This window comes from Cetorhinus maximus, chromosome 12 (assembly GCF_964194155.1).
Source record: "Cetorhinus maximus chromosome 12, sCetMax3.hap1.1, whole genome shotgun sequence".
Classification (NCBI taxonomy): domain Eukaryota; kingdom Metazoa; phylum Chordata; class Chondrichthyes; order Lamniformes; family Cetorhinidae; genus Cetorhinus; species Cetorhinus maximus.
In genome coordinates, this window is record NC_135890.1 from 124,066,077 (window position 1) to 124,090,735 (window position 24,659).

At 41.5% G+C, this 24,659-nt stretch overlaps 2 protein-coding genes across 10 annotated transcripts in view; one reads left to right on the forward strand and one right to left on the reverse strand.

Annotated features, from left to right (window-relative positions):
* Positions 1–9,553, reverse strand: part of mphosph9 (M-phase phosphoprotein 9) — an 84,180-nt gene extending 74,627 nt beyond the window's left edge. For 4 of the 8 annotated variants that reach the window (XR_013578247.1, XR_013578246.1, XM_078554584.1 and 1 more), the window contains exons 1-3: positions 8,427–8,679; positions 1,622–1,754; positions 459–548 (exon numbers count right to left, since the gene is read on the reverse strand). Coding sequence is in view for 2 of the 8 variants with exons in the window: in XM_078554584.1 (XP_078410710.1) it covers positions 459–548; positions 1,622–1,754; positions 8,427–8,560 (357 nt within the window). In the remaining 6 variants the exon portion in view is untranslated. Of the gene's footprint in view, positions 1–458; positions 549–1,621; positions 1,755–3,499; positions 3,826–8,426; positions 8,680–9,310 lie in introns of those variants that run through there. The other 4 variants (XR_013578244.1, XR_013578245.1, XR_013578249.1 and 1 more) reach the window with 4 other exon arrangements.
* A 209-nt stretch (positions 9,554–9,762) lies between these two features.
* Positions 9,763–24,300, forward strand: mtrfr (mitochondrial translation release factor in rescue). 2 transcript variants are annotated; one of them, XM_078554586.1, is made up of 4 exons: positions 9,763–9,793; positions 15,706–15,822; positions 20,210–20,530; positions 20,671–24,300. In XM_078554586.1, the coding sequence occupies exons 2-4, from the start codon at positions 15,736–15,738 to the stop codon at positions 20,899–20,901; spliced, it is 639 nt and encodes a 212-aa protein (XP_078410712.1). In that variant the 5' UTR covers positions 9,763–9,793; positions 15,706–15,735; the 3' UTR covers positions 20,902–24,300. The 2 variants fall into 2 exon arrangements, with proteins under 2 accessions (XP_078410712.1, XP_078410711.1); XM_078554585.1 differs by lacking the exons at positions 9,763–9,793; positions 15,706–15,822 and adding an exon at positions 17,864–18,703.
* The last annotated feature ends 359 nt before the right edge of the window (positions 24,301–24,659 follow it).

A 24,659-nucleotide genomic window follows, 5' to 3' on the forward strand; every position in this document is an offset into this window, starting at 1 on the left:
AATGTAGAAATGTGTAGCAGCAGTGTTGTGAATATCATACCATGCCACTGCAAAATTGAGACCTAATCAGTAAGTACCGTAAGTTTTTTTATTATGTAAAATTACTTTGACATCCTTAAATGCTTTTAAGAGACCACCAACTCACACCACAAAACTGGCCATAATTGACACTAAGTTATTAATAACAATCAGGAAAACTACCAGGAATGGCAAGGAAAAAACTGGTCGAAAGAGGAATACTCAGGTTAAGGAACAGTGAAGATTTTCTCTGCATCCAACCTGGCTATAACTGATCTAAGAGTGGTGGATGTAAACAATGTGTACCCAATGTGGAAGAGCCAGTATTAGCCATTACTGATATTCCTCACCTTAATAAGCTCAATATATTCACAAAATACAATCTTAAAGCAATCCTTTGCCTATGAAAGTAACAATACTAATTGATATGCTTTACTCACTTGGATCTGACATTGGTATTGATCCTGCTGAGACAACATCTGGTCCTGGTATTGCTTTTCCATTAGTTTAAAGAGCTGCAGCCATCTTGCCTGACAACCCACAGAAAGAAACATAATATATTATCTATTCAATGATAAGAATTTATAATAATTTTCATTTTCCAATAAATTTTCCCTCTCAGATCTCTCTCACTCACAATTCTATAAATTATGTTCATTAGTATAGGTACTGGATGGATTGACAGTGCTCATGTCATCTTGGTTAAGTGGGAGCATTCTCACCTCAGGAATTAGAAGATTATGGGTTCAAGTCAAACTCCAGGATTTAAATAAGTAACACAGGTAGCAATTTCAGTATACTGAGGGACTGTTGCATTGTCAGTGGTACTGACTTTTGGATGAAACTATAAGCCCCCCAACTCCCTGTTCAGGTGGACATAAAAAGATTCCAAGGCACATTTTCAATGAACAAGGAAAGTTGATTAATTTCCTGTCTAACATTCTCAAATGACATCATGAAAATGCATCAGTTGATCCTAAAGCTCAGTAGCTATTTGAGGGATCTTGCTGTGTGGCTGCCACATTCGTCTACATACAATAATGACAACAATTGAAAAGTAATTCATCAACTGTGAAGCACTCTGGGACATCCCATAAACATTAAAGCAATACCGGGATCCAAGTTCTTTCTGTCTAACCAAACCATGCAAAGGTAAGTCCTTACAGGAGAGCAGAAGAAAACTGTCAGTTATTTTAATTTCAAAAGGCTTTCTCTCATGTTTTTTCAAAGGGTGGAAGGGAAACAAGGAAGTTTTAGAACAAAGAAAATATTTTTTTAAATCAAGTGACTTAAGGTTTGATTAAAACAATAAATTTTTATATGAACAACAAATTGAACATTTTGAAGTGTTTCAATTATATTAGAGATAAAAAGACAAACTAGAAAAGTAACCTGTAGAATGTGCAGATGATACCAAATGTTGAGCAAAATGCTATGTTGAGGCTACTGCTGAGATCAGCTAATTTAATGAAGACCAAGAATCAAGCTTGCAACCTGGCTAGTCTAAGCTGACCAACACACACAGCTGTACATTCATTCACATTAACTTAGCATCTTAAATAATATCATTACTCAATTTCCAAAATGGAACCCAGCAACTAACCTCACAGCTCTTCAAAATCTCAGGATCTGCCCCACTGGTGTTTTGAATCTCTTGCATTAGAGTGCCCAAGGTTTCAAGCGCACTTGGATTAATCATTGGTAAATTTTTCCTCAAATTTTCATGAAAGGGGTATCTAATTGGAGAGAGGGGGTGAAGTTATAAGCATTAGATGCAAGAAAACAATTAAAGTTTACTCACTAAGTAGAATTTTCTGATATTAGAAATGCACTGGAAATACATAACATTCACAACAGGCAACAAATGTGAGTCCACAATGCAATTTCACTAGCTACACATCTACAAATTTTCTAAACACACATGGCTGCTCCATAATATTTTAATTATTTACCCTGTGGCTTAATTTAATAATCTGTTTAAATGTTGCCCAGAGTAGCTATTTCGGCTGGTCATGAACAATCACTCTGGAATATAGAGAACAATTAGTCAGCACTGTCCTCGTATGAATGTCTAACACTCGTACCAAATTCTGTTATTTTAACAGAGGTACTAACCATTCAGTACCTTCCCTTACCAAATCAGAAGAGTGTACTCACTAATGGATATATGACTGAATGTATTAAACACAATGCAAGAGTTTCAATGACTCTATCATGAATAACAGCACACTTGTACTGTTTCCTTTTGCCAGACTTATTGCAACATCTAGAGGCAGAAAACAGGAAATGCAGCTAGATGCTGATAAAAGCTTTTACATTTTTATTTCCATCTCTTGCTAGTTACTCACATATCTGATTTTCTCTTGTCAATTCCTTGGTCATCTTTAGTTGAATTTTGAAATCCTTCCAATTCTCAGACTTATTACTCTTTCTGGCAACATTATAAGATTCTTTCTTTTAATCTAATACTATCTTCAACTTTTCATTAGCCATGGTTGGGCCACTGTTGATGTGGAGTTTTTAATCGCTTAAGGGAATGTATTTTGTTGCAGATATCAAATTAATTCTTTAAATATGTGCCATTGCCTACCTACCATCATATCTACCATTTAATCTAGTTTCCCAATCTACCTTAGCCAACTTACCTCTCATAACGGTTTTGTTCAAATTTAAAATTCTAGTTTTGTGCTTAACTAAATAATTTTCCTTTCCCACAAAAGAGAGAATGCCACCAGTGTACCAACCAGATGACCCAATTTGTTTTTTCATTTTTTTCGTGAAGTGCTCAACCACACTCCCACCACATTGTGCTTTGATCTGTAGATGCAGCAGTTACTACTGGGAATAAAGGTAGTTTTTCTCCTCTGCAATGGTCTCTAGGTCTCCCAGTTATTGTTTGCGCCAAAAGCGATGGGTTAATATTTTGACCCTCCATTGCTCTCAAATTCTTGCAATACCCTTTGGATGGAAAATATAATGAATAAAAAGTTATGAGAGGCTAAAAAATGATATCTCGCTCATTCTCGGAGGTCAGTCGACACTCAAAGGAACTTCTCTAATTTCACCAGTTCACATTCTAAAGAGGTCACTGTAGTGTTTATCTTTTTACTGTTTCTCTCTTCCCAAGAGGGAATACTTCTTAACTGGAACCTCCATTTCATTCCAATGTTTTCCGTTTACTTTCAGGTTTTTTTTCTGAAATTCAACATAATCAACTTGTCTGTTTTTGTTCTTTGTTGGTCTAAAGAGGAAATCATTGTTTTCTATAATCCCTCCTCATTTATTCCAAACTATTGTCTGGTTTTATTATGCCATTATGGTTCACTGACAATATCCATTTTTGCTACACTTTCTTGAAAAATGTGTTAAATATTACAAGAATACTGCCAAGCTGTGTGTCCATGCTGTTATGAACATTAAAAAAAGCATTTTAGCCAAATCATTTTCTTTTCTCATCAATTTTTCTCCATAAATTCTTTACCTATCCTCCTGAAAGTTTTGATCACCTGCTCGGGTACAGTTCCACTTCGTACAAGTAGCCAATTTTCATATGAAATCCTAATAAAGGTATCTCACTTGAGCCTGATCCTATAAATGATTCCACATCCTTATTTCACATAGGAAAGTTTCCCCCCCCCAATAGTTATCCCTCATTCCACATCGCCAATGTAATGTGACGGCATAATAAAGACTGACATTAGATCAGGAGAGATGGCAACTCTTGGAAATCTATACAATAATACAACTATCCAGAAACTAATGGGAACAGAAAAGATATAGTATGTTTGAAATGGCGATAGTTCAATGAAGGTTTAAAAATAGAACAATGGCGAATCTAAGGCTGGGAAACTGGAGTGATCTTGAATGAATCAATCGTGAGAAATAAATAATTCTCCAGGAACACCCTCTTTAAAAAAAGGTCAAATTAATTCCAACAGAATGCATAATTATAAGGATTAAGAAATCTCCAACCGCATATATGAGAAAGGAGCACACTATGATTTACTAGAACTAAACAGATCACAGCTTGAAAGAAAAAACTGATCAATGGAGTTTCAAATCCAGGCAGCAACAAATCAACATACTAATAACAGAATCTTCTCAAACTCTTGCTATTCAAAATCTAATAAAACTGATTGTGTTTATTTTTAGTTATTTGTTTTAGGGATATGGACAACATTGACACAGAGTTTTTATATGTAGTGCGGGAATAGCTTTGCACATAGTCCAGACCAGAGATGGGAGTAAGTTCACTTCTGAGGGACATTAGTGAACCAGTTATAAAGTTGTGTTTTTACAACAATCAAAATATTCTTGCGGTATCTAATTCAATATCAACTTACAATCCTGCATTATTAAATACTTCTATAAACACTAGGCACCCATACCTTAATATTAAATATGGTTCTTGAGCAAATTGATGCAGGGAGTGACAAGGTATTGGAGGTGTTGACAGGCTTAAAAGTGGACAAACCTCCGGGTCACAGAATCACAGAGTGCAGAAGAGGCCCTTTGGCCCATCAACTCTGCACCAACACGTGAGAAACACATGACCTACCTACCTAATCCCATTTACCAGCACTTGGCCCATAGCCTTGAATGTTATGACGTGCCAAGTGCTCATCCAGGTACTTTATAAAGGATATGAGGCAACCCACCTCCACCACCCTCCCAGGCAGTGCATTCCAGACCGTCACCACCCTCTGGGTAAAAAAGTTTTTCCTCACATCCCCCTAAACCTCCTGCCCCTCGCCTTGAACTTATGTCCCCTCGTGACAGACCCTTCAACTAAGAGGAACAGCTGCTCCTTATCCACCCTGTCCATACCCCTCATAATCTTGTACATCTCGATCAGGTTGCCCCCTCAGTCTTCTCTGCTCCAACGAAAACAACCCAAGTCTATCCAGCCTCTCTTCATAACTTAAATGTTTCATCCCAGGCAACATCCTGGTGAATCTCCTCTGCACCCCCTCCAGTGCAATCACATCCTTCCTATAATGTGGCAACCAGAACTGCACTCAGTACTCCCAGCTGTGTCCTCACCAAGGTTCTATACAACTCCAACATGACCTCCCTACTTTTGTAATCTATGACTCGATTGATAAAGGCAAGTGTCCCATATGCCTTTTTCACCACACCACTAGGTCTATACAACTCCAATATGACCTCCCTACTTTTGTAATCTATGACTCGATTGATAAAGGCAAGTGTCCCATATGCCTTTTTCACCACCCCACTAACATGCCTCTCTGCCTTCAGAGATCTATGGACACACATGCCAAGGTCCCTTCATTCCTCAGAACTTCCTAGTGTCATGTCGTTCAATGAATACTTCCTTGTCAAATTATTCCTTCCAAAGTGGATCACCTCACACTTTTCAGGGTTAAATTCCATCTGCCACTTATGTGCCCATTTGACCATCCCATCTATATCTTCCTGTAGCCCAAGACACTCAACCTCACAGTTAACCACCCGGCCAATCTTTGTGTCATCCGCAAAATTACTAATCCTACCCCCAACATAGTCATCTATGTCGTTTATATAAATGACGAATAATAGGGGACCCAGCACAGATCCCTGTGGTATGCCACTGGACACTGGCTTCCAGTCACTAAAGCATCCTTCTGTCATCACACTCTGTCTCCTACAACTAAGCCAACTTTGAATCCACCTTACCAAATTACCCTGTATCCCATGTGCATTTGCCTTCTTTATAAGTCTCCCATGTGGGACCTTGTCAAAGGCTTTGCTGAAATCCATATAAACGACATCAACTGCACTACCCTCATCTACACACCTGGTCACCTCCTCAAAAAATCAATCAAATTTGTTAGGCATGACCTCCCTCTGATAAAGCCACGCTGACTATCCCTGATCAAACCTTGCCTCTCCAAGTGGAGATAGATTTTCTCCTTCAGAATTTTCTCCAATAGTTTCCCTAACACTGACGAGATACTCACTGGCCTGTAGTTCCCTAGATTCTTTCTACAATCCTTCTTAAATAGTGGAACCACATTAGCTGTTCTCCAGTCCTCTGGCACCTCCCCTGTGGGCAGAGAGGAATTAAAAATTTGGGTCAGGGCCCCTGCGATCTCCTCCCTTGCCTCCCTCAGCAGTCTGGGACATAAATCATCAGGGTCCCGCTCGCAAATCGGTATTCCATTTTGGAGGCTGATGAGGGCGCTGGTTCCTCCAGGGAGTGCGGACAGAGCCAAGCTTCCAGCACCACAAGCAGCCTGTCTGTATAGGAGGAGAGGAAGGGAGGAAGAGCAATAGTAATAGGGGATTCTATAGTCAGGGGAACAGATAGGTACTACTGTGACCGTCAACGTGACTCCAGGATGATGTATTGCCTCCCTGGTGCCAGGGTCCGGTATGTCATTGAATGGCTGCACGGCATCCTGAAGGGGGAGGGTGATAAGGCAGAGGTCATGGTACATGTTGGTACCAATGACATAGGTAGAAAGAGGGATGAGGTCATGCATCAAGAATTCAGGGAGTTAGGCAGTAGACTAAAAAGCAAGACCTCTCGGGTTGTAATCTCTGGATTACTTCCAGTGCCACGTGCTAGCAAGCTCAGAAATAGAATGAATATGTGGCTTAAGAGGTCGTGCAGGACGGAGGGTTTTAGATTCCTGGATCACTGGGACCGTTTCTGGGGAAGGTGGGACCTGTACAAGCGGGACAGTCTACATCTGAACCAGAGCGGAACTAACATCCTTGCGGGCAGGTTTGCTAGTGCTGTTGGGAGGAGTTTAAACTAATTCGGCAGGGGGAGGGGACACAATGTTAGCAGAATAGGGACACATCATAATACAGTAAAACAATCAAGTCAGAGGGAGTACAGCTGCAGTGGTTTCAAAGGAGTAAGGCAAGGCTGGATGGCCTCGACTGCCAGGAGTATTACAGGTACAACGGATGAGTTAAGGGTGAGGACTGACACGTGGAATTGTGATATAGTAGCCATCACTGAGACGTGGTTGAGGGAGGGGCAGGATTGGCAGCTCAACATTCCGGGATATAGAATCTTCAGGGGGTAAAAGAGGAGGAGGCGTTGCATTATTAGTTAAGGAGTCAGTTACTGCAGTAAGGAGAGATGATATTTTGGAGGGGGCATCGAATGAAGCTTTGTGGGTAGAGCTTAGGAATAAAAAAGGGGCAGCCACATTGTTGGGTGTTAATTATAGACCCCCAGATAGTCAGCGGGAAATTGAGGAGCAAATATGTGCACAATCTGCGGAAGTGTGTAAAAACAATAACAATAGGGTAGTTATATTAGGTGATTTCAACTTTCCCAGAGGGTGGTGACGGTCTGGAATGTGCTGCCTGGGAGGGTGGTGGAGGTGGGTTGCCTCACATCCTTTAAAAAGTATCTGGATGAGCACTTGGCACGTCATAATATTCAAGGCTATGGGCCATTTGCTGATAAATGGGATTAGGTAGGTAGGTCAGGTGCTTCTCACGTGTTGGTGCAGACTCGATGGGCCGAAGGGCCTCTTCTGCATTGTGAGATTCTGTGAAAACTAAGTAAAAGACAAAGATAGAAATACAAGGGGCTAGAAGTCATTATATGCCTATACCCCACACCTGAAGTACTGTGAGCAGTTCTGGGCACCACACTTTCGCATAGATCTACTGGCATTGGCGGGAGTGCAGCGTACATTTACCAGATTAATACTGGGACTCCAAGGGTTAAATTATGAGGTGAGATTACACAAAATAGAATTGTATTCCCTCTAATCTAGAAAGTTAAAAAGTGATTTGATGAAACTTTAAAGAGGTTAAGGGGAACTGATAAGGTAGGTAGAGAGAAACTAGTTCAGCTGGGGAGTCTAGGATTAGGGATAGAGACCTTTCTGGAATGAAGTTAGGAAACACTACATGCAAAGGGGGAGGTGCACAGTGGTACTGTCACTGGGCTGGCATTCCAGACACCAAGGATAATGCTCTGAGAACCTGGGTTCGAATCCCACCAGGAGAGACGGTGAAATTTGAATCCAATAAAAATCTGGAATTAAAAGTCTGATGATGACCACAAAACCATTGTCGTAAAAGCCCTTCTGGTTCACTAATGCCCTCCTTATCCGGTCTGGCCTACATGTAACATCTCATGTTTGACATCTAAGAGATATGATAATTGGTCACAGGTCAGCCAAGGATGGCTGAACAGGCTTGAGGGGCTAAATGGCCTCCTCCTGTTCCTAAAGGAATGTAATCCTCTTTTTTTTTTACACACAATTACTCCTTACATTGGCTAAACTATGGCACATTATCAACTTCCTTCAGGTATCCAATCGTGTACTGGCTATTCTATTCCACGTTTGCATCTTCTTTACCAATGAAAAATTAAAGCCATGCATGATAGAAGAGTTGATTAACAATCGCCAAGTTGAGTCTTCTCCCCATACCTATTTGCAGACCGTACAGTATCCGCGTGCTGTGCCACGGAATTATAATCACGATCTTGATGAACTGCAGTTTTTGGTGAATTATTGGTCAGTTCTTTAACAGTTCGCACGGACTCAGAATCGGAGTCCTCCATGGTCCTCACGTACTGGAGAGTTTTTCTGTATTAAACTCGAAGGCCATCTACTGAAAAGGAACATAGATGTTAAGTTGGACGATGATTTCCAGAATCCGCAGTTTTTTTGCTTTTATTCTGATCCAGTGTCACAGTGGCTGCACTTTGTCTTGTCGGTGCTCTGTTTCTGGTGTGACTGCGGACCTCAGCAAGCTTTTCCCAAGCTGGATGGCAATAGATGGTCAAAATGAAGCAAGTACTTGCAGAGGCAGAGAATGCATATTCCTGGCAGCAGGCAGCAATGTCTGAAACTATTTAATTCATAAACTTTTTTTTTAAAATTCCGGTTTCAAGTTAATGAAAATTAGACCTTTGTTTTATACCAGTAGGTCGGGGGGTGGGGGGGGAGAGGAGGGGAAATGAGCAGCATCCATGAAGCCTGGAAAGATGTCCTGATCCATCGTGACCAACACAACAAAACACCGCATCTACACACCAATCCAATCCAATGCAATCTCTTATTGAGAATAAACAGATGGGGTCGGTGCCATTAACAAGCAGCGCAGCGGGCCCTGGGAGTGAGGAAAACAAAATCCCATTGACAACCTTGACCTGGGCCCAACTCCACCTTTCAACCCAGTTGGGCTGAGGTGGGCGGGTGACAGGAAGCCGAGCCCCGCCCCCTCTTCACGCCCATTGGCTGCGCGGCGCCTCAATGTTCTATTTTAGAACGTTCCCAGGTAAGTCGCACTCGGTGACTGGCCGGTTCACCTGTCAATCGTCGACCAGGTCTGCCAGCTGCATTCCGAACTCCTCCCCTCCCTCACGAAAAGACGCAGGATTAGAGATGTAGCGCCCGATGGATTCCTCCCAAATTTCCAGTCCACTCAAACCGAACGTTGCCAAGCGCGATTTTTTTTTTCTTTTTTTTTTAAATAAAAGAATTGACTGTTCTGAAGGCTGCGCCCTTCATTCCAGGACGGCCGTTGGATTCCGAATCCCCAACACGAGCGCGCGCCGCCGCCGCCGCAGCCGTTTATTTTCAACCGCCTCGAGCTGCTAACGTCAAGCCGTTCCGCAGAAGCCGATTGGCTGCTGGGGCTCGCGCACGCCCCTCCCCCCAGGAGGCGGGTTCTGTGCTTGGTCTCCTCGGCGCCTCAGAGCAACAACAACAACAACTACTTCAGCAAACCCCGACTTCGAAGCGAAGGTAGAGCTGGAAAAAAACGAGAGAAGGGTGATCAACTTTGCTCGGTGACTAATGTTATTTTGAGCGGAGCCGCGCGGTATTTAAAGGAGTCGCGTCCTTTATTGTAAGGTGCGGCCCATTGTCATTTTCAGGCCTTTGGTTTAACACGAGAAATAGGCGCAGGGGGAGACCACTCGGCCCATGGAGTCTGCACCGCCAGTCAAAATAATCATGGCTGATCTACCTCAACTCCGCTTTCCTTCCCGCTCCCATTTCCCTTAGTCCCACAAAAGACCAAAAAATCTGTTTATTTCAGCTTTAAAAATATTCAACAACAGACCTTCAGAGGTAGGGACTTCCAAAGATTCACAACCCTTTGAGTGAAGTAACTTCTCCTCATCTCCTTCTCTTCCCCCCCCCCCCCCCCCGCCCCCTTTATCCTGAGACTGTGACCTTGTGTTTTAGCTTCTCCAGCCCTAGAGATCTCAACAGTGTCTCTCCCCTATCAAGCCCTTAATCATCTTAACGTGGCTGATTTTAGTCAAAATGCATTTTTATTACCCAGGACAGAATTAATTTCACAAGAGTTTTCAGGACAGTTCCAGCCATATTATCTGGTCAAAACAACAAACCGGTGACTTTGGTGATACTGTATTTATTTTCATGTCGCCTCTCTAAGCAAAGTATTGACCTTGTGACAGAATTCTAGTGTCATAGAAACATTGAAAATAGGAGCAGGAGTAGGTCATACAGCCCTTCGAGCCTGCTCCACCATTCAATATGATCATGGCTGAGCCGATATCTCAATGCCATTGTCTCAGTCTCTCCCCCTGATGCCTTTAAAATCTATTTCCTTCTTAAATATATTCAGGGACTTGGCCTCCACAGCCTCTGTGGTGGAGAATTCCACAGGTTCACCACCCTCTGAGTGAAGAAGTTTCTCCTCATCTCGGTCCTAAATGGTCTACCCCTTACCCTGAGATTGTGACCCCCTTGTTCTAGAACCCCCAGCCAGAGGAAACATCACCCCTATATCCAGTCTGTCCATCCTTGTCAGGATTCTATACGTTTCAATTATATCCCCTCTCATTCTTCTGAACTCCAGTGAATACAGGCCTAGTCGGCCCAATCTCTCCTCATTTGACAATCCCGCCATCCCAGGAATCAGTCTGGTGAACCTTCGCTGCACTCCCTGTATGACAAGTATATCCTTTCTTAGGTAAGGAGACCAAAACTGCGCATACTACTGGGGCCTCACCAAGTCCTGTATAGCTGCAGTAAGACATCCTTGCTCTTGTACTCAAGTCCTCTTGCAATGAAGGCCAACATACCATTTGCCTTCCTAACTTCTTGCTGCACCTGCATGCTTGCTTTCAGTGATTGGTGTACAAGGACACCCAGGTCCCTTTGTACATCAACGTTCCCCAATCTATCACCATTTAAATAATACCCTGCCATTTTGTTTTTACTACCGAAGTGGATAACTTCACACTTTCCCACATTATACAGCATCTGCCATGTATTTGCCCACTCACTCAACTTGTCTAAATCGCCTTGAAGCCTCTTAACATCCCCCTCATCACTCACATTCCCACGTAGTTTTGTGTCGTCAGTAAATTTGGAAATATTACATTTGGTTCCCTCATCCAAATCATTGATATATATTGTGAATAGCTGGGGCCCAAGCACTGATCCCTGCGCTACCCCTGCCATTCTGAAAAAGATCCATTTATTCCTACTGTCTATTTCCTGTCTGCTAACCAATTCTCAGTCCATGCCCCAACCCCATGTGCTTTAATTTTGCACACTAACCTTTTATTTGGGACTTTTATCATAAGCTTTCTGAAAATCCAAATCCACCACACCCACTGGTTCTCCCTTATCTATTCTGCTAGTTACGACCTCAAAAAAACTCCAGTAGCTTTGTCAAACATGATTTCCCTTTCATAAATCCATATTGACTTTGTCTAATCCCATTGATATTTTCCAAGTGTCCTGTTATCACATCCTTTATAATAGACGTTAGCATTTTCCCCTCCGCTGATGTTAGGCTAACTGGCCTGTAATTCCCTGTTTTTTCCCTCCCTCCTTTTTAAATAGTGGGGTTATATTTGCCACTGTCCAATCTGCCGGGATTGGATAGATCTACTATCTCCATGGCCACGTCCTTTGGTACCCTGGGGATTTCTCGGCTTTCAGTCCCATTAATTTCTCCAGCACTGTTTTATTAGTAATACTAATTTCCTGCAATTCCTCTTTCTCACTAGATCCTTGATTCCCTAGTATTTCTGGGAAGTTATTTTTGTCTTCCTCCATGAAGACCGAACTAAAGCAGTTGTTTAATTGCTCTGCTATTTCCTAGTTCTCTATTATAAATTCTCCTGTTTCAGACTGTAAGGGACCTTGATTTGTCTTCACCAATCTTTTTCTTCTTACATACTTGTAGAAGCTTTTACAATCCTCTTTTATGTTCCTTGCAAGTTTACTCTCATTCTCTATTTTTCCCCTCTTAATCAATCTCTTGGACCTCCTTTGCTGAATTTTAAATTGCTCCCAATCATCAGATGTGCTACTTTTTCTAGGAACTTTATATCACTCTTCTTTGGATCTAATACTATCCTTAATTTCTTTTGTTAGCCATGGTTGGCCCACTTTTCCTGTTGTGTTTTTGCGTCAGAAAGGAATATATAACTGTTTAAATGCATACCTTAATTCCTTAAAAATTAGCCATTGCCTATCCACCTTTTAATGAAGTTCCCCAATCTATCTTAGCCAACTCAAGTCTCATACCTTCATAGTTTCCTTTGCTTAGATTTAGGACCCTAGTTTTGGATTGGACTACATCACTTTCTAACCTAAGGAAGAATTCTGTCATGTTATGGTCACTAAAGGACCCCGCACAACAAGATTATTAATTATCTCCTTCTCATTGTACTAAACCAAATCTAGGATAGCCTGTTCCCTAGTTGGTTCCTCGACGACTGGTCTAAAAAACCATCTTGTACACACTCCGGGAATTCATCCGCCACAGTATTATTGCTAATTTGGTTTGCCCAGTCTATATGTAGATTAAAGTCACCCATGATTACTTTAGCACCCTTGTTACATGCATCTCCAATTTCCTGTTTAATACCATGCCCTACCTTACCACTACTGTTTAGAGGCCTAGAGACAACTTCCACTAATATTTTCTGCCCCTTGTTCCCTCTTAGCTCCACCCAGACTGATCCTCCATCTAGATTTTCTGAGCCAATATCCTCTCTCACTATTGCAATGATTTCATCCTTAACTAACAATGTCATGCCACCTCTTTTTCCTTTTTGCCTGTCCTTCCTAAATATTGAGTACCCTTGGATATTCAGTTCCCAGCCTTGGTCACCCTGCAGCAATGTTTCTATAATCGTAATCATATCATACCCGTTTACATCTATTTGTACCTATTAATTCACCTACTTTATTGCAACTGCTCCGTGCATTCAGATACAGTGCCTTTATGTTTGTCTTTTTACACATTTTTTGTACAATGGCCCTATTTGCTGCTAGACCCTGTTTCCTTTGCTTTCCACTTTTGCTTTTTACTTTTCTGTCTTTTATTTCTATCTTTGTTTCCCTCTCTTATGTCTCCCCGCTCAGGTTCCCATCCCCCTGCCACTCTAGTTTAAACCCTCCCCCACAGTGCTAGTGAATACCTCTGTGAGGATATTGGTCCCGGTCCTGCTGGGGTGCAACCCGTCCAGCTTGTCCAGGTCACATCTTCCCCAGAATCTGTCCCAATGCCTCAGGAGTCTAAATTCCTCCCTCCTACACCATCCCTCCAAGCACGCATTCATCTTGTCTATTCTCCTATTCCTGATCTCACTAGCACGTGGCACTGGGAGTAATCCTGAGATTACTACTTTTGAGGTACTGCTTTTTAACTTATTTCCTAGCTCCCTATATTCTGCTTACAGGACCTCTCCCTCTTTTTACTTCTGCCATTGGTACCAATATGGACCATGACCTCTAGCTGATCACCCTCCCCGTTCAGAATGTCCTGCCTCCGCTCAGTGACATCCTTGACCCTGGCACCAGGGAGGCATCATACCATCCTGGAGTCACGTCTGAAGCCACAAAAACGTTTATCTGTCCCCCTTACAATAGAATCCTCTATCTCTATTGCTCTCCCACTCTCTTTTTCTCCCCCACTGCCCCCACCATTCCCAGTGTAGCTGAGCAACTCGTGGTGCCATGTAGCTCTCGCTGTATTCCCCTGAGAAACCATCTCCCCCATCAGAATCCAAAACGGAAAATCTGTCAGCGAAGGTGATGGACCCAGAGGACTCCTGCCTAGCGCCTTTACTCTGTCTGGTGGTCACCATTCTCTTTCTCATCTCATGTATATTTCAGTTTCTTCTCCCCATTCTTCCTTTCTTCTGTGTGTTTATGTTTCCTCCACTTCCCCTTTTGTATTGTTCTTTGTTTCTTTCAATTCTGATGAAGGGCCTATGCTGGAAACATTAACTTATCTGTTATATCTTATAACAGATATATCTTTTTAGCAAATTACTTAAGGCCGACCCCAATATCATCAGCAAAATGTCCAAGTTCCCCCTTGCAAGGAGGCACAACTAATGTAATAATTTAATCATAAAGTCTAACTTTAACAAAAGTAAAGGAAACATATAATCCAACTCTTCAACTTACTGTGTGTGTTTATCAGTGTCAAGTGACAATGTTCCTTGCAGAGCTATTGGTTAAGGAAGGTCTCTGCAAATGCTTACTGAGCTGCTGAGTTTTTCCAGCAATTTTCTGTATTCATTTCAGATTTCCAGATTTTGTATTTTCTTCCTCTTAGCTATGTTGCTAGTTTTGAATTTTTTTCACTGTTTTCGTCAAACTCTTCCATAAGGCAATGTTGCTCTTTTTAAAAAGTGCTTTCCATCCCCTGTAGCAGAGAGATTGCAAGGTTAAAGCCAGACATCTCAAACTGTAAAATATTCAACTAATTGGAATCCAGATGTGGTTAGTTGCATTTCTGATAATTACATGAAAAAATTAGTAATAGACACCATCGTTGGATCTGTGATCTTAGTATTCTTATTAGCACACTGTGTATGCATGTGTACTTTTAACACTATTCATACATTTGACGGTAAAATTGTAAAACAAAAAGTGTTTGTGCATGAGTGTTTTTGATAATTGAGTGTTTTATTTCCTTGGTTACTCAACGATGGTAGATGTTTATGAAATAAATATGTATATATGGAGTGCATTTACTGTTTTGTGAATTTACGTAAGGCAATTTCTACAAAGATTGGTATATTTGGCTAAAACAGTGTCACCATAACCACATTTGTGGCTAGTCAGCAATTTCTATTGGATGACATGTAGACATACCACAGTTAATTTCATTGCTTCAAGGCAGGCAGAGGGAAAAGCTTTGAAGAAGAGTCATACGAACTGGAAACGTTAACTCTGTTTCTCTCTACAGATGCTGTCAGACCTGCTGAGTTTTTCCAGAATTTTCTGTTTTTATATTAGAGGGAAAATGGCCAGTGTTCTCGCTTAAGATTGCTACACAGCAATCCCTGCTGTAAAGTAACTTCTCGTGTGCTCAGGTCAGACTTGACTTCCCTCTTGCTCTGGTTAGATAGCCTACCAATAATCACAAGTGATGTCATTAGGAAAAGCTGAAGAGTCCACAAAGTTATTCTCCTAAAGTGAGAGAAAATGCAACCTTTAATAATATATTTTACTGTGAGCTTATGATTGTTATTGGCCATGAAAACAAAAACTGCAATGTGTTTGTCACAATCACTACCCAGCTTCTAAAACGAAGAACTGTTATTTGTTACCACTCTGTATAGGGGACTGTAAACTACATAACCGTCACATTTTAATTAGCCAATAATTGATTTATTTTAAAAATAATGACACCCTACTTTCTAAAGATAATCCAATACTGGCTTTCCCTGTGCTTTCTTTATACTTTTTAAAGACTGATCTTGTAATGGACTAGTTGCACAATATGCTGGTCTGCAACTGTGCTTTGAAATGGAGCAGGAAGAATCAATTTGTGCCTGGAACAAGCTTTGCATCTCAGCCTGGATACAAGGCTAATCCAAACTAAAATTTTGGTATACATATTTGTAATTTATGGTCTTTTCTGAGATAAACAAAATATGCTTATATACAAACATTTTTGATAATTGGTATAGCAGGTATAGGCAACAAGAAGCAAATGAGGTACTTGTAGAGTATAGAAAATGTAAGAAAATACTAAAAAAAGGAAATCAGGAAGGCAAAAAGAAGACATGAGGTTGCTTTGGCAGATAATGTGAAGGTAAACCCGAAGGGTTTCTACAAGTATATTAAGAGTAAAAGGATAGTAAGGGACACAATTGGTCCCTTTGAAGATCAGAGCGGTTGTCTATGTGTGGAGCCTCACGAGATGGGGGAGATCTTAAACAGTTTTTTTGCATCAGTATTTACTCAGGAAACTGGCATAGTGTATAAGGAAGGAAGGCAAACGAGCAGTAATTTCATGGAACATATAGAGATTAAAGAGTAGGAGGTGCTTGCTGCCTTACAGCGAATAAAGGTAGATAAATCCCCCGGGCCTGACATGATATTCCCTCGGACCTTGAGGGAGACTAGTGTAGAAATTGCAGGGGCCCTGGCAGAAATATTTAAAATGTCCTTAGCCACGGGTGAGGTGCAGGAGGATTGGAGGGTAGCTCATGTTGTTCCGTTGTTTAAAAAAGGCTCCAAAAGTAAACCAGGTAATTACAGGCCAGTGAGCCTGACGTCAGTAGTAGGTAAATTATTGGAAGGTGTTCTGAGAGATCGGATATATAATTATTTGGACAGCCAAGGGCTGTTTAAGGATAGTCAGCATGGCTTTGTGCGTGGTAGGTCGTGTTTATCGAACCTTGTAGAGTTTTTCGAGGAGGTTACCAAGAAAGTAGATGAAGGAAAGGCTGTGGATGTTGTCTACATGGACTTTAGTAAGGCCTTTGACAAGGTCCCACATGGGAGGTTAGTTCAGAAGGTTCAGACACTTGGTATCCATGGAGAGGTTGTAAACTGGATTTGAAATTGGCTGTGTGGGAGAAGACAGAGAGTGGTAGTGGATGATTGCTTCTCAGACTGGAGGTCTGTGACTAGTGGTGTGCCTCAGGGATCTGTACTGGGACCATTGTTGTTTGTTGTCTATATCAATGATTTGGATGATAATGTGGTGAATTGGATCAGCAAGTTTGCTGAAGACACTAAGATTGGAGGCGTTGTGGACAGTGAGGAAGGCTTTCAAAGCTTGCAGAGAGATCTGGACCAACTGGAAAAATGGGCCAGAAAATGGCAGATGGAATTTAATGCGGAAAAGTGTGAGGTGTTACATTTTGGAAGGTCAAACCAAGGTAGGACATACACAGTAAATGGTAGGGCACTGAGGAGTGCGGAGGAACAAAGGGATCTGGGAGTTCAGATACATAATTCCCTGAAAGTGGCGTCACAGGTAGACAAGGTTGTAAAGAAAGCTTTTGGCATACTGGCCTTCGTAAATCAAAGTATTGAGTATAGGAGTTGGGATGTTATGGTGAGGTTGTATAAGACATTGGTGAGGCCAACTTTGGAGTATTGTGTGCAGTTCTGGTCGCCTAACTACAGGAAGGATATCATTAAGATTGAGAGAGTGCAGAGAAGATTTACTAGGATGTTGCCGGGTCTTCAGGAGTTGAGTTACAGGGAAAGATTAAACAGGTTAGGACTTTATTCCTTGGAGCGTAGAAGAATGAGGGGAGATTTGATAGAAGTTTACAAAATTGTGAGGGGTATAGACAGAGTAAATGCGAGTAGGCTCTTTCCACTTAGATTAGGAGAAATAAGCACGAGAGGACATGGCTTTAGGGTGAAAGGGGAAAGGTTTAGGGGGAACTTCTTCACTCAGAGAGTGGTGAGAGTGTGGAACGAGCTACCATCTGACGTGGTAAATGCGGGCTCACTCTTAAGTTTTAAGAATAAATTAGATACATGGATGGGAGAGGTCTAGAGGGTTATGGACTAGGTGCAGGTCAATGGGACTAGCGGAATAGTATTTCGGCACAGACTAGAAGGGCCTAATGGCCTGTTTTCTGTGCTGTAGTGTTCTATGGTCAGTTTGAAGTAGAGGTCATGAGAGGTTGGCTAGCAAGCTTGGGTAGCGCTAATTCACCAGTCTAAAGTTGTTTTGGAGGCTACTAAATTAAAATCCAGATGCAACCAGTGCAATAGATTTAATGGTGTGGCAAATAATACTGTAGATGCAGTAAGTGGGAGTATCAACGGCTGTTTTTTGAGGTATCATAATAGACTTGACAGCTTACAACGAGAACAGAAAATTAAGAGGGACAAAAATGTATGGTTGAGAAGGATTGAGTTTGAACGTGGAAGTGACTAATTTGGAGATCTTCAGGATGCGATGGTGACAAATTATGAAAATAGCAAGTATATGTTGCAAAATGAGCACTAGCAAAGTAATTGCAGGAATAAAGTCAGAACTCTCAGTGACAGTAAAATATTAGAGTGGACATGCTTACCTGCAGGGTAGTATTTACCACAGGAATTCATTAAGGCAAGTAAATTTCTTTGAAATAAGTTAGCTTTTTATCACTCTACATAAATTATGGGATCAATTATTTGTGATGCTGTTTTGTCAGGAAAGGTTGGGCTTATGGGTGAGAATTCAGTATCAAGATGGAGTGGGTCAAGACAAGAAATGTGAAAAAACAAGGTATTTTTTATGTGAAATGACGCCAGTACAATAACTGAGAACTAAGCAAATGTGATCGTCATATTTGCTTGTACAGTTGGCAGACAATAAGATTCCAGGACAGATGATCAGTCCAGTGACACTGCATCCAACTACATGTGCTCCAGAATGTGCTGCACTCCTAGCCAAACTATTCCTGTACAGCTACAACACTGGCATCTACCCAGCAGTGTGCAAAATTGCCCAGGTACATCCTGTACACAAAAAGAAGGGTGTGTCCAACCTGGCCAATTACCACCCCATCATTCTACTCTCAATCATCAGTAAAGTGATGGAAAGGGTCATCAACAGTGCTGTCAAGCAGCACTTGCTCACCAGTGACCTGCTCACTGATGCTCAGTTTGCGTTCTTTCAGGGCCACTCAGCTCCTGACCTCATTACAGCCTTGGTTCAAACATGGACAAATGAGCTGAACTCCAGAGGTGAGTTGAGAGTGATTGCCCTTGACACCAAGGCAGCATTTGACCAAATGTGACATCAAGGCGCCCTAGCAAAACTGGAGTCAATGGGAATCAGGGGGAAAACTCTCCACTGGTTGGAGTCATACCTAGCACAAAAGAAGGTGGCTGTGGTTGTTGGAGTTCAGTCATCTCAGTTCCAGGACATCACTGCAGGAGTTCCTCAGGGTGGTGTCCTAGACCCAATCATCTTCAGCTGCTTCATCAATGACCTTCCTTGCATCACAAGGTCAGAAGTGGGGATGTTCACTGATGATTGCATAATGTTCACCATTTGCAACTCTTCAGATACTGAAGCAGCCTATGTCCAATTGCAGCAAGACCTAGATAATATCCAGGCTTGGGCTGACAAATGGCAAGTAATATTCATGCCACACAAGTGCCAGGCATTGATCATCTCCAACAAGAGAGAATCTAGCTTTCGCCTCCTGACATTCATTGGTATTACCAGCACTGAATCCCCCACTATCAATATTCTGGGGGTTACTATTGACTAGAAACTGAACTGGACTAGCCATATAAATACTGTGGCTATAAGAGCAACTCAGAAGCTAGGAATCCTGTGGCGAGTAACTCACCTCCTGACTCCCCAAAGCCTATCCACCATCCACAAGTCAGGAGTGTGATGGAATATTCTCCACTTGTCTGAATGAGTGCAGTTCCAACAACACACAAGAACCTTGATATTGCACAGGACATAAAAGCCCGCTTGATTGGCACCCCCTCCACAAACATTCACTCCTTCCACCACTGACGCACAGTGGCAGCAGTGTGCACCATCTAGAAGATGCACTGCAGGAACTCAACAAGCCTCCTAAGGTAGCACTTTCCAAACCCACAACCATGAGTAACTAGAAGGACAAGGGCAACAGACACAGGAATATCACCACCACGTGGAAGTTCCCCTCCAAGCCATTCACCATCCTGACTTGGAAATATATCGCTATCCCTTCACTGTTGCTGGATCAAAATCCTGGAACTCCCTAAACAGCTCTGTGGGTGTACCTACACCACACGGACTGCAGCGATCAAGAAGGCAGCTCACAATTAGGGGATGGGCAATAAATGCTGGCCTCACCAGCGACGCCCACTTCCCATGAATGGAAAAAAAAATTATAGCTGATAAAAGCAGCATAGATCATAGCAGAAGGAAAAGCAAGTAGACAGCATTTCAGCATCTGCTTCCCTTTATTTATTTTTTAACATGTTCACTAATATGAATTTGTATTTTTCAGAAAACTTGCATCTTAATTCAAGGTCTGCACCCAATGACGTCCTCCATTTTATACAATTTCTTACTGTCATTAGCAAGAGCACAGGCACTTTGTGTGCGGCAATGGAATTCAAGCAGTTCAGCAAAACCGTTTCTGGAAGTCAAACATACTTCTTTATTGATGCCTATTGCTGGGAAAAAGGGCTTTCTCAACCTGCCTGTTGTGATCGAAGATGAATTAATTGAACAGTTTGTCCGAGGACGTGGTCCTGGAGGTCAAGCAACCAATAAAACCAGTAACTGTGTGGTGCTGAAGCATGTTCCATCTGGGATTGTAGTGAAGGTAGCTGTTTATAAAGTGGATTCGGGGTAACATAATCACTAACATTGAAGTAGCATGCTTCTTATTGTTATGTAAGTTTAAATATTCATAAACAGTGAATAAATAGGCTACCTAAGTCATTGTGTGCATTTCCTTTTCAGTGCCATCAAACCAGATCAGTAGATCAGAACAGAAAAATAGCCAGAACAATTTTGCAAGAAAAACTTGATGTCCATTACAAAGGGGTAAACAGTGAAATTGTGAAGCAAAAACAAGAACAGCAATGGAAAAAACAAGAGAAGAAAAGAAAAGCAAAAGATAATTTAGAAAGAAAAAGACAACTTAAAGACCTTTTAGAAGAATCTTCAGATACCACTGAAATGAAAAAGTAATTTGATGATTTATTGCATGATTTTTCAGTCTAACCAACACCAAGCACATGTGGAGCATTTAAGGGAAAACTTAATGTGTTGGTTTGAAATGTAATAAATTTATATATAAAATACAGATTTTAAAGTGCAAATCTGTGCATCTTTACCTAGGAGTTAGAAGTTGTGGGTTCAAGTCCCACTGCTAGATTTGAGCAAATGAGCCAATCTGATATTTCAGTACAGTATTAAGGGAGTATTTGTGTGGAGGAGTTGTCTTCTGGATGTGTAGAGTAATGGGTTAACGATTATTTTAATGAGACCATTATGTTGATGATGTAAGCATGACATTAAGATTCAGATGACCAAGAGGCTCCAAGTGAGCTGGACGCAAAACAGTTTGGGTCCTAAAAACCATGTGTTTACCCTGAGGCCTTTGTAAATAGTTCTTAATAAACAGTTTCAAGAGAAATGAAATCCTGACTATATCAAGTTATAGAATAAGCAAAGCCCCATCAAGGCGTGGTAAGACATCTAGACATGGTAACAGATTGAAGCATGGTGACAGTGAAACCTTTTGAAACATGGTGGCAGCACTGAAAGCCACAGTTTAAGAAACTGAGGCTACAGATTGGTAACTCATAGGTAAAGAACTTGGAACAGATCAACTTCACAACGAAGAAGATCAAAACAAACATACCTCTGTGAGGGACAGTGAGACGTGCACGATGTTGACAGCTACTGAACAACCACTACCCCTTCCACAGCTTTTCCAATACATCGAAGGTCCGCAGCAAGGACAACGATGAGAACTCTAGAGGATACAGTTCGGAAGGTACTGAACGGCTTCAGGTTTACAAGGGAAAACACTGAAACACCAGGTCTGTACCCTTTTACACGCAGTTGGGGCCATAGCTGATGATGTGGCATGACAAGGTGTCAAGGAGACCTCTGCATCCTACAACAAGGTTATGGGGGCCTTCAATAAGCACTTAAGCCCTAAGAAGAGTCTAGTCATAGAGCAAGATTCAACCTGAGAGGCCAAAGGCTGGATGAATCCATTGATTCTTTTATTAACAATTTGTATCGATTGGCTAGTACTTGTGGTTACAGAGTCTTAAAGCACGGGTTGATTCTCAACCACATCTTGGTCGGCGTGCTCGACAATGTACTGTCAGATGTGTCGCAATCCAAAGAGGATTTGACCTTTGAGAAGGCTGAAACTTTTGTGAGGCAGGTGAAGTTGTGACAGCAGAATTGGGGTGTTATTCAGGGAGATCTCGCGGTTCAGGAGGGGTCTATCCAGTATGTAGGCCCAAAGTCAAGAACTCTGTCCACTGAAAAGCCTGCCAAAACTGCTGAAGGAGCAGGGAGAAGTCTTCCACCTATGCTAAAATGTTCCTGATGCGTCACCAACAGACAACACCTACGCAAAGGCTGCCAGCAGGAGGAGCTGAATGCTTTCTCTGTGTCAAGACTGGACATTATAAACAGTTTTATAGATCTAAAACACAATTCTAGGGAAGAAAGCTAAATATGTTCCCAACCATTCTGAGGTCTAAGAAACAGGAAACAGACCTTTCCAACTTGATAATTTCCTTGGAGAAATCCAAGAAGCTGATAAACAATGCTGGTCTGTAGAGTTGGATGTCCAAGGATACAGAATAAAATTTAAACTGGACATTAGGGCAGGAGTCAGTCTTATTGAACAAATTGGACTGGCTTCAGAACTGGCTTACAGAAGTAAAAATCCAACTATCTGACTTAAAGCTACAAGGGCCAGGAGGCACAGATCTCAAAGTGAAGGATCAGTTCACGACAACCTTTAGGCATGAAGATAAAGAAATTAACGAAACTCTTTATATCCTACAGAACCAGCAAATTTCCCTGCTCAGCAGGTCAGCGTGTTTAAGACTTGGTCTTCTACAGAAGGTCGACGAGGCATCAGTAGAAGACAGCGAAGCAATACTCAAGAATGAATTTCCAAAGTTGTGTAGAGGACTGACAGACTTCTAAACAGCAGTAACACTTGAAGTTCATTCATTATGCAGTGAGTCGCTCTTTATTGCAGAAACACCATCCACTGGACCACAGGTGGAGATTGCAGATCTTTTTTTTTGCAGACAGGTTAGAAGGGGCAGAAATAGAAGGCACTGAAAAAGATGGTGTCCATCCATTAGAGGAGCTTCTGGACCTTTGTTGGCCTTTTCCTGATGAGTTCAAGAGAATGAAGCCGTTGTAGAAGCAGGTGATCCGTTGGAAGAAAAGGTCCTAGATCTTGCTATACGCATTGACTTGACTACCAAAGCTGCTGAAATCTCTGTTGTCCTTTTTGAGGTGCTTCAGCCTATCATTGAAGGTATTAAAGAAGTGAATTTGTTTACTTATTCCACTGACACACATCTACAATTGCTGGCTGACAGTAGTAAGCTATTCAGGCAGAAAGAGATCCTTAACTCCAAGTTGGATCAAACCAATTGAGAAAGTTCAGAGCTTATTAGTTTGTGAGAATGTCTGCTGTAGCTCACATTTGAACCTTACCAGCAAGTCATGGATACACTCAAATCATTTTACAGTGAAGAAGCAGATGCCCAAACTACAGAGCTTCTAAAGCTGAAGAGTCCTACACAGGAATTGCATCAAGATCCAGGTCTGGAGATTTATTCCATTGTTGAAGGTAGTGTAGCCCTACCTTCTCATGCTGACACCATGATCCCATTTCCTACAGCGGAGCAGCCGAACGCTGAAACAAATGTGGAAATACCTACAGAAAGTGCAATTCCTACCATAGAAGTAATAGGGAAGTCATCTTTTCTTTGTATTCTGCAATTTCTTCACGATATTATTCGTCTTCTTTGTTACTGTATATAATATTATTGGAAAATATTTTTCTTTTAAAATAGAGGTTTAGTCTGTGGGTGTGTCTTAATTGGATTAAAGCCAGTTAGTCAGTGCTTTGATGTGTGCTAGTTTTGAGATGTAAGAGAGGTAGAATGCATTTGCATTTTTTGAATACAGCATTCAAGAAGTGGGATGAAATCTGGCACCGCAATATGTTTATATTACTAATAAAATTGGTACTATGAAAGGGGTTTTATTGTTAGAAGTGGTGGGTTCAAAGAGGCTGGTGATACAATGAGAGTTTACATTCAATGAGTTGTACTAGGTATAACTTCAGCAGTTTTCATGCGTGCAGAGCAGAGACAATGGTCTCCACAGGAACCAAAGTGAAAGGAACCTCATTTTGAATTTGTACAGTGAAAATGCTTTGCCTGGTGTCTGCTTAAAATTCTGTGGGTTGCTTTTGCCTTAATGGAGATTATTTTGGAAATTTGTTATAAGTTATGATAGTAATTTTTAGCTATGTATATGTGTTTAATGTGTTGTAACTTAATAAATTGTTTCATTTAGTTTACTACAAAACCTCTCGAGAACTGGTGGTCTGATTCCTGAATTTAGAGTTGCATCTCAAACATACCACTTAAAAATATAGGTTATGATAGTTCTTTAAAGTTTCCCTCCCGGATTTTTAAATAACTCACCTTTACCAAAAGGCTGTCTCATAACAGTCTACCAGATTTATTCAAGCCTCAGGTATTGAATACTGCTTTCGTCGTCACGGCAGCAGTGAATGATACAGGTGTGAAATTCTTCACAGAACTTGAAGATGCTTCATTTTCTCAGGCCTTCTCCCAGTTTGCAACGCAGAATAAGAAGGTTACAGGGAGAATGCCAGTTTGTTCTCTTCCTTCTCAAGGGCGTGTGAGCATCCTTCTCCTGAA